Genomic DNA, 16,957 nt, shown 5'->3' on the forward strand with positions numbered 1-16,957 from the left:
CTCAGGTGTGTGCACCAACAGAAGCTTTTGAAGGCCAAACCATTTGTATCAGGAAATGCGTTACCTACATGGAAGGTGTATGTGGAGAAGGCAGTGCTGATTATGGACACAGTGCTGCAAAAGGTGAGGTTTTAACCCTTTCTTCCAGTTTTCCCCAATTGAAATCCCCCCTCACATTTGCTATTTACCGGGGTGGGGGGAAGAGACCATAAGTGTATGATCACGGGTACCTGAATGCTTTGCCATGTGGAGTAAATAGCAGCTTGGACAGGAGATAATTTGGATCTGATCTCTACAACTGTCACATCTAAGCCTTCTAGAGTCCTCCATCATGCTCTTCATTCCTATTTGCTAGGGTCCTAGCTCACACAGGGAACCGACTAACTGTTGCTCTTCATATTAGGGGCTATGGGATTAAAACAGGCATAGGCAAACTCAGCCCTCCAGATGTTTTGGGACTACAACTCCCATCATCCCTGTCCACTGGTCCTGTTAGCTAGGGATGATGGGAGCTGTAGTCCCAAAACATCTGGAGGGCCGAGTTTGCCTATGCCTGGATTTAAAAGTTCATGGATCCCATCAGTTTGCCGGGAGAGTCGGTCAGTGGCGGGAGACCATGTGCTGGCCTTTCAGCTCTCGTGTGGCTTAAAAAATGTCCCGTGTCGATAATCCAGTGCTATTTTTCTAGAAAAAGAGGTACTGGAAGTCACCATGAACACCTCCCGTGTTTTCTTAGAATGGCAATGGTGCCTACCTGAGAGGTACTGGAACTGAGTTCCGGCTGAAAAAAACCCTGGGATAATCCATTGTTGTTGTTGTCAACTCAGGGATATAAAGGACAATATGAGATCCCTCCAGTGTTTAAAAGAGGCATTCGAACCACTTCTGTATAAATCACAAACAAGTGGCTTATTTATTTTTAGTTTTCTTTATATAAAGATTTTATATACTCCCCCGGCTCGAAGCGAATCTGTTCTTCGTTCCTTATTTGATTCTGCAGTTTAGAGCGCGGCATACCTTGAGGTAAAGTGTACTGTGCAGATATTACATTTTAAATATTTACGCTGTGCTACGCGAATTCTGTTCCCAAGAGGATGCCAGCTTCACAAAGCCATTGCCCGGTGCTCAGAGGCGTTTACAAATTTGTATTCGGGAGAGAGGACAAACCGTCAGAATGGAAGCATTGTGCGAAGGAAGCAGCCACACAATATCTATCTACTGCAACGGGAGGCCTAAGTGGCCAGACAAATGTTCTCTTTTGTTCGTTATAAATTTTTGAACATGCATTAGAAACAAAATGAACAGAACAGTAATTTTTAATGGCGACTAGGTTCTATATCAAGAGGTAGACAGAAACGGGCTAAAAGCAAAACACAACAATGTTTGTACGGTAACAAAACTCAACGTCTACTTTCGTGTTACTTTTTGAGAGGAAGCCCACAAATGACCCAGCAGGAACGAGGACAAATCTGTGGCTTCCTAGCTTGTGCAAACACTAGGGATAGGCGATACCTGGTTTTCAACTTCATGACATATCACCAGCAAAACATCACAACAAACCGATATATCACAATGTCTGAAATTAGGATAGAGCTATAAAGAGACATTGGCTGGCTTCACGTTTCCCCCCACGTTATGATTTTTGCATAGCACACACACACACACACACCATGATTTGCAGTATATTGCCAGGTCAAAAACTATGAAACCGATATCACGATATGTACTTCAAACAAGTTTTGGACGATATATTGCCCAGCCCTGGCACACACCCATGCCAATATCAGTCACAATTAGAGCCTGAGATGCGGGCCTGCACACCAACCCTTTGGGGCTTGTTTCAGCATTCATCCACCCTTTGCCTTATAACCACAAGCATGCACACATTGGGTCCATGTCAACCAGTACCAGCACAATTCAAAGTGTTGGTGCTGACCTTTAAAGCCCTAAATGGCCTCGGCCCAGTATACCTGAAGGAGCGTCTCCACCCCCATCGTTCAGCCTCGACACTGAGGTCCACGCCGAGGACCTTCTGATGGTTGCCTCACTGCAAGAAGCAAAGTTATAGGGAACCAGGGCCTTCTTGGTAGTGGCGCCCACCCTGTGGAACACCCTCCCATCAGATGTCCAGGAAATAAACAACTATCTGACTTTTAGAAGACATCTGAAGACAACCCTATTAGGGAAGTTTTTAATCTTTGAAGTTTTATTCTGTTTTTAATGTTCTGTTGGGAGCTGCCCAGTGTGGCTGGGGAAACCCAGCCAGATGGGCAGGGTAGAAATAATAAATTATTACTATTACTATTATGCTCCACAGCATAAATGAGGCATCTGCAGGCCACCAGGTTCTCCATTCCTCCTCTACGCACGGTGCATGTGGCACAAGCAAGAGGTTTGTTCTGGCACATAACCACACAAAAAGCATGTACGGAAGGTCACAGGCTGAATCCCTGGCACCTCCAATTAAAACACTCAGGTCACAGGTGACGGGAAAGGCCACTACCAGAGAATCCTGGAAAGCTGCTGCCGGAGTAGACAATAGTGGGCTAGGTGGGCATATAGTCCAACAAGCTACGAGTCAGTTTCCTATGATCAACAGTGCCAACACAGGCATTGGTTAGTTTTCAGAAGGCAGAGCCAGAGATGGAGTGTTTATGGTACGCAAGGCAGCAAATCCAAATGGTGCTTCCCATGATGGCAATATAACAGTACACTAAAAAAAATAAATCTTAAAAAGTAGAGACATCGCCTTGCCAACCAAGGTCCATATAGTAAAAGCTATGGTTTTCCCAGTAGTGATGTATGGAAGTGAGAGCTGGACCATAAAGAAGGCTGATCGCTGAAGAATTGATGATTTGAATTATGGTGCTGGAGGAGACTCTTGAGAGTCCCATGGACTGCAAGAAGATCAAACCTCTCCATTCTGAAGGAAATCGGCCCTGAGTGCTCACTGGAAGGACAGATCGTGAAGCTGAGGCTTTGGCCACCTCATGAGAAGAGAAGACTCCCTGGAAAAGACCCTGATGTTGGGAAAGATGGAGGGCACAAGGAGAAGGGGACGACAGAGGACAAGATGGTTGGATAGTGTTCTCGAAGCTACCAGCATGAGTTTGACCAAACTGCGGGAGGAAGTGGAAGACAGAAGTGCCTGGTGTGCTCTGGTCCATGGGGTCACGAAGAGTCGGACACGACTAGACGACTAAACAAACAAAAAAAATCTTCTCTGAATAAATAGTTCACCCTACCCCGCTAATATATATATGTGTGTGTGTGTGTTTATTATTTACATACAGCTTTTATACCCTGCCTTTTAACTGGAAATGGCTCTCATAGCAGCTTACAAAAATCAGTCCTAAGACAGTCCTTGCCCTCAGACTTGCCCCGGTAGCAAAGAATTTCAAACGACACAAGTGGGAAAAAGGAATGGAAGGGTGATTCGTTCCAATCTTAGAAGGGAATATTCTTTGCATATCCCTACAAGCCACTGTCCCAATTCACACACCCCAGAAGCAATGAGCTTCCCTTGTTCTGCCCCAATACAAAATGGTGGCCTGGCCAGCTGAGAAAACAGAGATAAACACTTCAACGGACTATCAGTGCTAAGCATCTACGAAAGGATTGAGTCGGGGTGGCAGTTAAAGAGTTCTTCAACCTAGGACAAAACCTCCTGTATCTCCTTGCCTGGAGAGCAAAACAAAAGAGATGGAAGGAATACAAAGCCATCCCACAGCCCTGGAAAAAAAAAAGTTAAGGTAGAGAACTTGTTAAGTTGTGGGTGAACATATCAGACGACACAGCGATTCTTCAAACAGCTCTTGTTTATTCACAGGCCAGAACAGAACTGAACTGAAGGATTCAGCCAGCCTGCTTATATAGAGCTTCACTACAACGCAACAGTAACCACTTTCTGGAACTATCCAATCACTGAACGTCACTTTCAATCCCTTATTTGTATATGTGGACCTGAGTGAAAACTATCTACAGTATCCCCCTGCTGGCCCAGGGTGAGAATTTCAGTACATAACAGAACTGCTATCTATTTCTGAGACATGTATTTCCAAACTTGGTGGTAAAGCTTCAGATCAAGCAACGGAATAGGCTCCAATTTCTTATGGGAGTTCTTGCAACACCATGCAAAACAATTTAAATGACAGTGCAGAAAGTGCAGTCTCAGGCACAAGAACGAGAATCACGGGACTGAAGGCGAAGTATCTTTCAAACTACATTTCAGGGAGTTCAGAGTTAACTCTGCTGGAGGGCCAAATGCTTGAAATATCAGTTGCTAAGTGCAGTTGGGCTCAGGATCTGCTTGCAGAAATCCCAGAGACATCTGGTTGGCCTCTGTGAGAACAGGATGTTGGACTAGATGGGCCTTTGGCCTGAACAACAGGCTCATCTTATGTCCTTATGTTTAACTCGGAATTCCTCAGACGCTCATCGAGGCTCCTCAAAGAAGATTAATAACGCTGGGCAATCTTTCCTGAAACACCGGTTGCCAACAGCTATTATTAATCTTCCCTTGCAATGTGCAGCCACGGGGAAAGGTTAAGCACATTGTAGCACACTCTCGGTTCATCTGGGGCTCTGTGGAGGCCCAGCAGATTGTAATAATGTAGGGCCTGAAATAATGCCCTGAAACACACCGGAACATTCTCTGGAGTGTTCCAGGGCTCTATGGCCGATACCAGAGGATTCCCTGGCAAATAAGTGTATGTTGGAAGGTTCTCTGCAGCCAGGAAAAGCTTTAATCTCTTAAATCAGATTTCTCCTCAGATTTACCCACTTTAGGACTATGGCATGCCCCAATAATAATAATAATTTTCTATTTATACCCTGCCCATCTGGCTGGGTTTCCCCAGCCACTCTGGGCGGCTCCTGACAAAATATTAATAATAAAAAGTGGAAAACACCAAACATTAAAAACTTCCCTAAACAGGGCTGCCTTCAGATGTCTTCTAAAAGTTAGATAGTTGTTTCTTTCCTTGCCATGTGATGGGAGGGCGTTCCACAGGGCGGGCGCCACTACTGAGAAGGCCCTCTGCCTGGTTCCCTGAAGCTTCACTTCTCGCAGTGAGGGAACTGCCAGAAGGCCCTCGGAGCCCAAGGAAAATGCAGAGACAAGCTACGCACCCAAGTCCATGAGGTCTGCAGAGGAAGAACCTTGTGATATTCTGAGACATTAAATATGCTTCCTTGAGGGGCCTTGATGGGAATCGTAGAATGCAATGCAGGAATCTCAACTAAAGCATCCATGACACATGGCCAACTGGCCTATGCTTAAAAACAGGGGTCTGCAACGTGCATCCCATGGGCTGGATGCGGCCCACAAGCCGCCCCTGAACCGAGCCTCCCGCTCGGCGAGTCCCCCTCATGCTGCGCTAAAGTGGTCAGCACGGTGCGGGGATTCCCCAAGTGACACTAAAAATCATGTCTACGCACGGGCAGATACCGAAAATCGCATCTGCGCATGTCCAGACGCCGAAAATCGCTTCTGCGCAAGCGCGATCTCCGGCGTCTGGGCATGCGCAGAAGCGGTTTATGGCGCCACAGACATGCGCAGATGCAATTTTTGGTGTCGCACTGTGCCAGTCCGGCCCACAGACGATCTCCGTGGGAGTGATCTGGCCCATGGCCGGTAAACCTTGCCAACCCCTGCTTAAGAACCTCCAAAGAAGGAGAGTCCACTGCCTCCTGAGGGAGTTCGTTCCACTGTCAAACAGCTCTTACCCTCAGAAAGTTCTTCCTGGTGTTTAGCCAGAATCTCCATGCTTGTAACTTGAATCCATTGGTTTGGGTCCTGCTGTAAACAATCCCTAAGAACTAACAGTATCCTGTTAACACCGCCATGATCCCATCCAAGCAGTCTGGTGAGCAGACATCCTCCTGTCTACCCTATAAACTCTACACACACATACATCCCCACTGTAAACGCAAGGCCTCCAAATATTTCAGAAGCTTAAGGCTTTCCTTTCTAAAAGGAAACTTGCGTTAAATAAGTACAGGGAGATGGAGGGAAGTATATAAGCAGTACTTTTCATTAGGTTTTAATGGGATCTTTAAAAGCTACTCGTACTTGCTGCCTCAGAACTTCAGGATCATTAGCCAATCTGTCGCAGGAGGGGTGCATGGATGGATAATTCAATTAAACCAAAGTATGAACCAAGACTCTACCAATATACTGTAGCCTCTAATGCAACAGAAAGTCTGCAGAGAAACCATATGCATCTCACCAGCATTGCTTAATTGCCTGCAATTCTACACAAGAAGCCAAGAGAAAATGGCAACACAGAGTTTAATTTAAGAGTATTCCAAAAATAGTATTCCTGAGGCTTCTAAAAGCGTTTCCAATTTCAGTTACAGGGTTGATCACATGAACTATTTTATGAAGACCGACTGCCTGTTAATCGCTCAAGCTTCTTTTAACATGGAGGCGGGGGGGGGGCAGTGTTTAATGACTTTTCTGGGTGCAGGGCATGGACTTCTATTAATAGTGAAGCAAAGCCAAAAGAGAATGTATGCCTAGCAGTGTGTCAGTAGGAAACAGGACAGGTTTTAAAGAACAAGTATCGGGTGTGGAAAAATAAAGGGGTGTCTTTCCGTTGCCAGAACCACTAATCCTGTACCAAGTATTCTGAATTGGCTTGAACGTGTATTTTATTAGAAGGTGTTCTGAGTGCCTTGACGGACAGGTGGAGGGGATGCAAATCCCCATTTCCTCTTTTAAAAACTTGAGTGGTAAATTTACATGCAGGAAATTCACCAGAGAGCGTTTCCTCATGCTGTTGTTGGCATCCATCTGTCTCAAGACAATGGAGTGCGCCTCTGAGGGCGAAGTCAAATGACTGGAGAATCACAGCGCCTGCTGTGGCTGCAAAGACCGGTAACAACTGCTGCCTTCTGTGTTGTTTTTGCTGTGTTAGCAACACCAAAAGTGATCTCCCTGCCATGCAAGCCTGGGCAGTGTCTATGGAAGTCCTGGGCTGCCTTCCTCGGAAGTCCCTTCTCAACCATGTTGATGTGATCCAAAGGAAAGCAGAGCAATACATCTGGTACCAGCTTGGCTGCAGGAGTTGCTGGAAGGAGGCATACGAGACATCATCCAACTGCCTTGGAGACTCCACTCTGGATTTGTGTAGTGTTAACTCCTCTGCCTAGACATCATCTTAAAAAATAAGAGACATCAGCTTGCCAACAAAGGTCCGTATAGTAAAAGCCATGGTTTTCCCAGTAGTGATGTATGGAAGTGAGAGCTGGACCATCAAGAAGGCTGATCGCCGAAGAATGAATGCTTTTGAATTATGGTGTTGGAGGAGACTCCTGAGAGTCCCATGGACTGCAAGAAGATCAAACCTATCCATTCTTAAGGAAATCAGCTCTGAGTGCTCACTGGAAGGACAGATCGTGAAGCTGAGGCTCCAATACCTAATGAGAAGAGAAGACTCCCTGGAAAAGACCCTGATGCTGGGAAAGATGGAGGGCACAAGGAGAAGGGGACGACAGAGGACGAGATGGCTGGACACTGTTCTGGAAGCTACCAGCATGAGTTTGACCAAACTGCGGGCGGCAGTGGAAGACAGGAGTGCCTGGCGTGCTCTGGTCCATGGGGTAACGAAGAGTCGGACACGACTAAATGACTAAACAACAACAACAACAACAACAACTCCTTTGCCTTTTCTTCTCCTGAAGATGTCCCACAAGGTAGTGGGTACAGATTTTTCCTCAGGGTTTACTCCTGAAGCTGATCTCATGAATGAGTATAGCCACAAGGCAGCAGAGGTTGGGATCAGTTTTTCTTCTCCTAGATGGGCTACCCTTCCAACTTGACAAGCCCCATCTACCCCTTACAAGTGTAGAAACCACTTTCTTGACCATTAGACCCACACCTTTGGTCTAGTCTGTTCAATCTGCCGGGCCTGTCTTTGCATGCTTAAATCATCAAATCTTTGAGACCCATCAGCTAACCTCACCTGGTTTAACCAGCCGGTCAAAGCCATTTCCCAAGGTGTGGCCGCTGTCATATGCTGGCAGCTTCTGGCAGCTGCAGGTGAAAGGTGAGTGCAGGGTTGGGATCAAAGGTGGAAGAAATATCCCAGAAGGAGCACAATATGTCCTCCACCAGAGGAACTACCCCTCCCCTAAAACCACATACACTTCTTGTATTCCACACACATTAGTATGTTCTCCACTATAAAGGAGGATCATCTGTATTTTGGGACTTTCAGTTCTTCAAAACTTAATTGCCAGTCTCCACAGGCAAACATTTTTGTAGTACAAAGGTACAATAGCCACTACAGAAATTCTTCATGCCACTTCTCTGCTTTCCATATGAAGGTTGCATTTAAGCAGAACTACAATTAACCTTTGAAAAGGACTCAATCTGAATTTTCATAAATTGAATTAAAGCTGGCAAGATCTGGCCATTGTTGCCATGGCTGAAATTTCTTGGTAAGTGGCTTAAAGTCTCTTTAGAAGCGAGAGGTCTTTTTAAATGCTTTGAATGAAAACAGAGCTTGCCTAGAAACCCAAGGTTGCCACAATGCTACACAAAACACCCAGTAATTCATTTCCATAGACTGCTTTTCGGTCCAGCAAATGAAAAACAAAAATTTAATTCTGACGAGCATTAAGCAGTAAACAAAATATAAATACGAACCATCGATCAGCTTGCTAAAATATTAAAATATTAAAAACAAAAACAAAAAAACATGAAGAGGAAGGTTTTAAATGCTCCCTGAAAGCCCAAAAAGGACAACCACATGGGTTTCTTTCAAGCCAAAGACTTGCATGGAAAAAAACCTGATGATTCTGGTCTCCCTCAAACAAATTTCTTAAGGTCATCCACCACCACATAAAACTGAGATGTACCGGGGCATAAGAATCGTGCAGATAGGAGGAAGTATCTTGGCCCCAGATCACTTTTGGACAGAAATACAGTGGTACCTTGGGTTACATACGCTTCAGGTTACATACGCTTCAGGTTATAGACTCCGCTAACCCAGAAATATTACCTCGGATAAAGAACTTTGCTTCAGGATGAGAACAGAAATCGCATGACAGCGGCGCAGCAGCAGCGGGAGGCCCCATTAGCTAAAGTGGTGCTTCAGGTTAAGAACAGTTTCAGGTTAAGAACGGATTTAAGTACTTAACCCGAGGTATCACTGTAATCAACTGGAGGCACCATAGATGAATCTGGCCTCTTTAACTCTTTGAACCACTCCCACAAGGGAAATGGCATGTGTGCAGATAACAACAGCTGCAGCAATGGGCCCTGCCAACCTGTGTTCAAGGTTCCATTCTCAATGTAGACCTAGTTCCTGGTCAAGAGTTTATCGCCTAAGAGGCAAGCATCTGAACTGAAACAAGAAACTGGCTACAACCGAGGAAGTACGTTCCTTCTGAAGACAATATGCGCTTACCTGGAAAAAGAAAAATGCTTGTCCAAACCAGTAATGCATGATGGTAACTTGAGCTGCATCAAACTCCAGCGGCTTCCAGACGTACTTTGTCATCATGGCTTGGATGAGAAGACAGAAGACCAACACGGGCAAGTTGTGAGGCCTGAGTAAGAGCGCAGCCAGCAGGACCAACCCACTGTAGATTTCCCACAATCCTATAAACTTTGTCTTAGCGTCTGTCGAGAGAACCTGAGATTTGAGCAAGTCTTTGGTGCCTGTGAAGACGATGCCAAGAACAAAGACATAGACGAAACGTGCTTCAATTATGCCCCTAAAATGGGAGAGAAAAGATAGAACAAATTCAGCATCTGATGGGTCCAAAAATCTGCTTCTGTTAAAACTAGAATAAATAAATATTCCTGGAGGAATGAAGAGTCCAAAGTAGGCCCATCCAGGAAGCAAAGCAAGGCAATGGGTTTTGGGGTGGCATTACCAATGGAACAAGACATTAACAAGAAGTGACTGGAATAAATCAAAGAGTTCTGTGTGGAAATCTTCCTGGTGGATTGTACCCCCATGGGATGCAGTGTTAGTAACTGGGATAGAAAAGCTAGGAGCCAAATGGCTTCTGGGACTTGGGTTGTGGGGACCCAAACAGAATGTCTAGTCGTCACGGGGTGGGGCGGTCAGCAACACTTTTTATTTATTATTTTGATAAGCAAGAATTAATATGCAATTCACATTGTTAACATCACATTGTTAACAGAAATTGTTAATACATGTTTAATTTGGTGTTTACAAGAAAAAAAAATTGGTAGCATACTTCAGTTTTGAAAACACTCTACACTTTATTGTTAAAACTCCTTAACATATTGTCTGTCCTTAAAATACACTTTGAGGCTTCAAAGCACATACATTTCTGTAATCCTTGAGTATCAGCCGGGTGCAAAAAATGGCACCCAGACTCTGTGAGGTGCTCAGAAATGGAGAATCTTTAGGCACAAAATGTGCCTAGCGCCCTGCTGATTTTGAACCCTGATGGGATGCTGAGTAAAATTTCCCCTCAGAACATCCTGTTCTATAACTCTCAACCATAACCCTGTATGTTTATTCAGCTATGGAAATCTGGAGCCTTTATATCCATTATGGAGATGTTATTCCCATGACGAAACCTAAAGCTGCAATCCTGTGCACATTTGCCAAAGAACAATGGACACTGAACTCAGCAGGAATTATTTCTGAGTAAACCCCAAATCTTTGGAACACCCACTCTTTCAAAATTTCAACAGCTCCATCCAAAGTCTGTTCAAACTTTGAAAGAGTGGGTGTTTAAAAGATTTGGGGTCATTTCACCTCTTATTTCATACACTGCCATCACATCTCCATTGGTAAGGACTAGAAATTTATAGTGCGATCCTAACCATTCCTACCCTCAGTGCAAAAAGTATTGCTGCGTGCCACCCCACTATCCAAGCGAGCAGTGCGAGATTCCAGGGGTACCAGGCACTTACCCAGGGTCTGTGTTTCCTTTGGAATGAGGCACAGTGGAGACTGTGGTGTCTTTCTGTTATATTGTTTAAGGGGTTCACAGCATTTGCACCCAAGAGGGCCTTGCTTCCCCCAAAGCCACAGCTGGCTGTCTCTCAGTTCCCAGTTTGCTGCTTTGCTTCTAAGCTCACATCACTGACAACTCTTTGCTCTCATCCCCAGCTTTGTCTTTCCAACTACCCACAAAGTGGGGTAAGGTACCTGCACCAAGCACAGAGCCCCATTCCTTTGATCCCCTTAATGGACCATCGCCCAGGCAATCGCCTCAACAGGAAGCTAGCCTGACTTATATCTTAACACTTGCTGGATCCAGGGGTTTTGGGGGGGAGGTCTACCTCCACCTCTCATAGCAGAATCTTGGGATACTGGACCCCCGCCCCAAGGAATGCTAATGACAAGCAATTCATAGAAACAATATTAGAGGTAAAGAGTACTAGTCTTAGCATCAAATCTATATAAAAACATGTGATTTAGCAGTTAAACCCAAAACATAGTGCATGGAGTAACAATTCCTGCATCCAAGGACCATGTTCTCAGTGGTGTCTTTCACTGGAGTTGGCGCCCAGCACCCAGGCAAAGAAATGAACAGCTGACTCAAGCTCACAGGGCCTTTATCTCCCTTTCTTTCTCTGGAAATCACTTTGAAGGAGGATGTTGAATTTGAAGGCAATCAGACCCCTGCTGAACTCCTTCAAATACTTCAAGAGGGATGGGAGGGCTAAAAATAAGGGGAAGGTGTTGACGGGCTGATTTCCACTATTCACATGCCTTTTGAACATCAGCAGGAATTGGATTTTTGTACACAACCGGGGTGCATAAAGGACCTGTTATTCTGTAAACCACCATTACCTGATGAATTGCACTTTCTAATGGTTTTGGGGAATCGGAGCAAGAAAAGGCGAGAGAAGCCAGAGCTTTAAACAACTAGACTTAAAATCACACGCCGGTTTCAACGATGGCTGCAGCCAAACCCATTATACTCAGGGGCTTTCAAACTTTTTATTGCCAAGAAAAACTTTGGCTTATCTGCTGAGGAAACCTGTATATCTGCCATCGAGCTGCCAGCATGTCCTAGGCTCCCATTGCATTCATGAGGAGCACTGAAGAGGCCTGGTACACCTCAGTGTGACATGTCCAGAACTCACCTGCGCACCGTCCTGTACCTGAACACTGAAAGGAAGTAGAGGTAATGCTAACATTCAAAGCATCTCGTCTGCTACTAGAGGTGTGCGATAAATTGCCATACCAGTATTATAATCAGGGCTGGATTTAGGTTTGATGAGGCCCTAAGCTACTGAAGGTAATGGGGCCCTTTATATGTCCAGCTGTCCTTTGTCAACAACAAATTGTCACTGTTTTTTGTGTTGAATATATGCTATATGGTAATTTATGGACCTAATAGGTATATAAAGCCATTTGCACATAACAAAATATGTATTTTATCAAATTAAGTGTTGAACTGAAATACAATTAAGAAGAAGTATATTAATAGTGAAATGCAATTAAAAAGAAGTATATTAATAATGAAATAATTATTAAGCTCTAACTGTATGTAGGTTCTATTCTATTTGTTTTTTATCTTATATTTTGGAAATGTACATCCAGGCTTGTTTTTTCTTTAAAAAATTTTGGGGCCCCCAAGAGGGTGGGGCCCTAAGATATAGCTAGTTTAACTTATACGTAAATCTGACACTGATTATAACAACCTCTTGATACGTGTTTCAACATACCGGTGAACAAAAGCTGGACAGCTTCGCAGGGGTAAGCACAGATGAACTTTACAGATACAGTGGTACCTTGTTTTGTGTCCAGGATCCATTCCGGAGCCCGGACGCTCGACGAAAGGGACACTCTGCGCGCACACACGCACACACGGAGCGATTTGTGCTTCTGCGCATGCGGCAAACCCAGAAGTAACCCGTTCCAGTACTTCCGGGTTTGCCGCAGATGTTCACCAAAATGGACGCTCAACTACTGTACTTTGAAGAGTTTGCAGGGTTTGTTTTGCTCTCTCCCTCCACCTCCCTAAAACACACACACACACACACACACACACACACACTGATAAATAAGGATAGAAGCCTGAGGCTGCAGCCAATTTTAACCCCTCGCAAGCACACAAACCAACTCTTTCAGAAGAACTTCCTGCTCTCAAAAACTCTCAAGAGGTCGGCTAATTATGCAAAGGCTGCTAACAGGCAAAATAAACAGGGAATGTGAACAAAAAACTGGAAAGCGCTCCCTGCCGGTAAAAAATAAAGGGAGGAAGTGTTTTTGTTTTTATTTCCCCCCTAAATAGCTTTCCTCCATGTTAAAAAGGAAGGTTCCTTGTTTGGTTGGTTGGCTTTAACGGATTTTAGTATTGTCTTTTTATACTATGGCAATCCCCCCTGGGACGTTGGTGGTGAAGGGCAGGTAGGGAATACATACATACATATGTATATGTATATGTATATATGTATATGTGTGTGTGTGTGTGTGTGTGTATCCCGAACCTTGCTCAGTTAGCAAACTCCATTATCTTTAAGGCACCTTCACATCTCCAGTTGATAGCATAACATTTCTCTGGCATTATCTAAAGAGATCTTGAAAACCACTGTATTGCCAAAGACCAGCAATTTAAGCAAATTACAAAAGGGTCCCTTTCCAACTGTACAATTCTATGATAAGAGATTTTTTTAAAAAAAACCACAACATTATATTTCAGTCTATGATAATTGGAATTAAAATGCTGATTGCACTTAAGCTGTCAGAAGAAGGTTTTTGGTAGGCATTTCAAAAAGAAGTTACATTCACTACTCTAATTGCATTAAAAAATACCCTCTCGTTTCAATTGAAGCAGTTATAACGTTTCTGTTCTGTTTCAAGAAAGAAAGAAAAACATTTGACCCTAAGGAACATCCACCAAAAAGTTAAACTATGCCACTAGTAAATCAACCCATATAAACAAATGTGTCATTTAAATGAAGGGTTGCATCCAACTAAGTCCTACTCAGAGTAGACCAGCTGGAATTAATTGGCCTATTTTTATGAGTTTACTCAGAGTATGACTAATATTGGATACAATCCTAAATTAAACAGCTAAATGAGTTCCACTTTCTATTATCAGCGCTGAATACCTATTATATCAATATGCTGCAAATCTTACATAACAGAGACTTAAACTTTCTGAAAATGTTGAAGTCATTATTTTTTTAAAAGGACCTATTGGCTTCTCTCTCTTCTTCACCCATCCCTGCCAAAACAAGTTTGGGAGAGGAACTGAAATATATGCAATATTTAACATTCTCATAAACCCTACCTTTATTTTATGGCTTTATCAGTATAAAATGCATTATTTATAAAGTATGCCGTTTGCTGTGTTTATGAAATTCACAAAGCAGTCCTAAGCATGCTTGCTAGGAAGTAAAATCCATTCTGTTTAGGGAGGTTCTCCCATGATAAGCACACAAAGAATTGCAGACTCAAAAAGCATGCCTCTATTCTGTAGAAGCAAAATTACTAATATATGATCAAATACTAGAGAAAGCTGCAAAGTGCTTTGCCCTATGCTACCTTAAGTACACGTATCTTAAGCGTTTGTCATCTGATAAGCTGAATGCCCTGAGATCTATGGATTGAATAAATTTAATAAATAATCATAATGATAATAAGTTGGGGAAAATAAATGTTGAAAACAGAAAGTAGAAATTTTGTTATTAACAAAAGAAAGTGTACTATTTGGAAGAAAGTGTACTATTTGGAAGAATGGTCTCACAGTCATAATGTTGATGACTTGCTGCATATTTAGATAGTTAAACTTTTGCAGTACAGTCGTACCTTGAATCCCGAATGCCCTGGAACTTGGACCTTTTGGCTCCCGAATGCCGCAAACCTGGAAGTGATTGTTCCAGATTGTGAACGTTCTTTTGGAACCCAAATGTCTGACGGGGCTTCCTGCAGCCCATCAGAAGCCACAATTTGGTTTTCGAACGTTTTGGAAGTCGAACGGACTTCCAGAATGGATTCCGTTCGACTTCCAAGGTATGACTGTATTATATTTGAGTGGTGTATATGTCGTTACAGCAAACACAGAAATCATCACTTTCTAATGTTGTTGTAGATCATTTTACATAAAACTCTTCATAGTATACATTTTAAAGCAAGTAAAACCTTGTCTTAAAAAAGCATGTTATTCATTTCAAAAGAGAAAGTATTTTATAGCGATTCCTTTTCAGTATTCCCCCAACTGAATATAAAATTCAGAGGGAAAATGGCATGTACCCAAATAACACTCACCCACCCAAATCCCAGGTCTTCACACCTTTGTGTACCAATATTCTTCCCTTGGTCCAAACCCCACCTGTCTTGCCCACAAACTACCTGAGCACAACTCTGCTGGTTTTATGAATCGAGCAAAATCAGGCAAAAGGACAGGGAAATGCTGTACATGCAACTGGGGAAAATGACTTACTGGGGATGAGAAAAGGCTACATTTGGCCGTGTCATCAGAGACAAGGACCTCCACAGACCACAAGTCCAAGCTACTTTTAAAAATCTTACTTGCTTCATAAATGAAGAGACCACCAATTAGTTGCAGGGGAAACATCAGTTCAACCACCTCTCCTTGAAAGTTACAGGAATGCATGCTAGTGTTCTAGTTCGTACATGTAGCTACAAACACTCTCGAGATTTCTAGCTATTAAAATGAGTGCTCTCATTGACGTTCAGAAGCAGAAGTTTCTTGCTGTATTTTTAATGAACTTATTTATAGGCCAACTTTTGGGGTGTAGTCCAGTCAAGGAGGCATACAATTTATTGTGTGTGTGTGTGTGTGTGTGTGTGTGTGTGTGTACAGTGGTACCTCGGGTTAAATACTCAATTCATTCCGGAGGTCCGTTCTTAACCTGAAACTGTTCTTAACCTAAACCACCACTTTAGCTAATGGGGCCTCCCGCTGCTACTGGCCGCTGGAGCACGATTTCTGTTCTCATCCTGAAGCAAAGTTCTTAACATGAAGCACTATTTCTGGGTTAGCGGAGTCTGTAACCTGAAGCGTCTGTAACCTGAAGCGCCTGTAACCTGAAGCGTATGTAACCTGAGGTACCACTGTATGTATGTATATATATGTATGTATGTATGTATGTATGTATATGTATAAATATATGTGTGTGTGTACATATATGTGTATGTGTGTGTATAAATATACGTGTGTGTATATTTATGTACTGTATTTTTCGCACCATAGGACGCAGTTTTTCCGTCTTAAAAACTAAGGGGAAAAGTCTGTGCATCCTATGGAGCGAATGTAGGGGGGGGCAAGCAGGAAAAGCCCCCAGAGCCACACACAAGCTTCACACAGCTCTTGCAGGCTTTTCCCCAGGAGGGAGAAGGGACTGACGCGGCCAGTCAGTCCCTTCTCCCTCCTCTAGAAAAGCCTTGAGCAATCTCTCCAGCCGCGGGAGGCTGTGCAAGGCTAAAGAGGAAGCCCGGGCAGCGAGCACGATCCATCCCGCTCGCTGCCCAGGCTTCCTCTTTTGCCTAGCAGCCTCTCCAACAGCCTCTCCAGCTGCACAAGGCTAAAGAAGCCAACTTTTTAAAAATCTCTCTATCTCTACCTCTTTTTCTTTTTTCGTCCTTTCTCCACCCCCTTATTTTCCTCTGGATCAGTGTTTTTATCTAGATTAACGTTTTAGTTTGGAGGTGGGGTGGAATATTATAAAAAAGGAAACTTTGCAGCTTTTATTTTACCCATGAGGCAGTTTAAACAAAACACAAGAGAAGGAACAAGCATAGAAGAAGAAGAGAAAAGGGGGAAAGAGAGGATACAAAGCCATTTACCAGAGGTAAATCTTAACCCTTGCCTCACCTGGGAGCTTCTCTGGGCAGGAATTCCCTCTGCTTAAGTGGGGTGGGGGAAGAGTGGCAGGTAGGGGGGTACCTACCTAGACAGTGAAGCCACATGTCTCTCCAATGAAAATTGGGAGTGGGCATTGTGTGAAGTGGCTGTGGATCTCCTGCCGCAGAAGTGTAGG

General features: G+C 43.7%; 1 protein-coding gene across 2 annotated transcripts in view; it reads right to left on the reverse strand.

Annotated features, from left to right (window-relative positions):
• PIGG (phosphatidylinositol glycan anchor biosynthesis class G (EMM blood group)) overlaps positions 1 to 16,957 on the reverse strand; it is a 55,228-nt gene that overhangs the window by 11,871 nt on the left and 26,400 nt on the right. For both annotated transcript variants that reach the window (XM_081893915.1, XM_081893914.1), the window contains one exon: positions 9,417 to 9,726. In XM_081893915.1, coding sequence (XP_081750041.1) covers positions 9,417 to 9,726 — 310 coding nt within the window. The remainder of the gene's footprint in view (positions 1 to 9,416; positions 9,727 to 16,957) is intronic.

Source organism: Podarcis melisellensis (genome assembly GCF_964234715.1).
Source record: "Podarcis melisellensis genome assembly, chromosome: 17".
NCBI lineage: Eukaryota > Metazoa > Chordata > Lepidosauria > Squamata > Lacertidae > Podarcis > Podarcis melisellensis.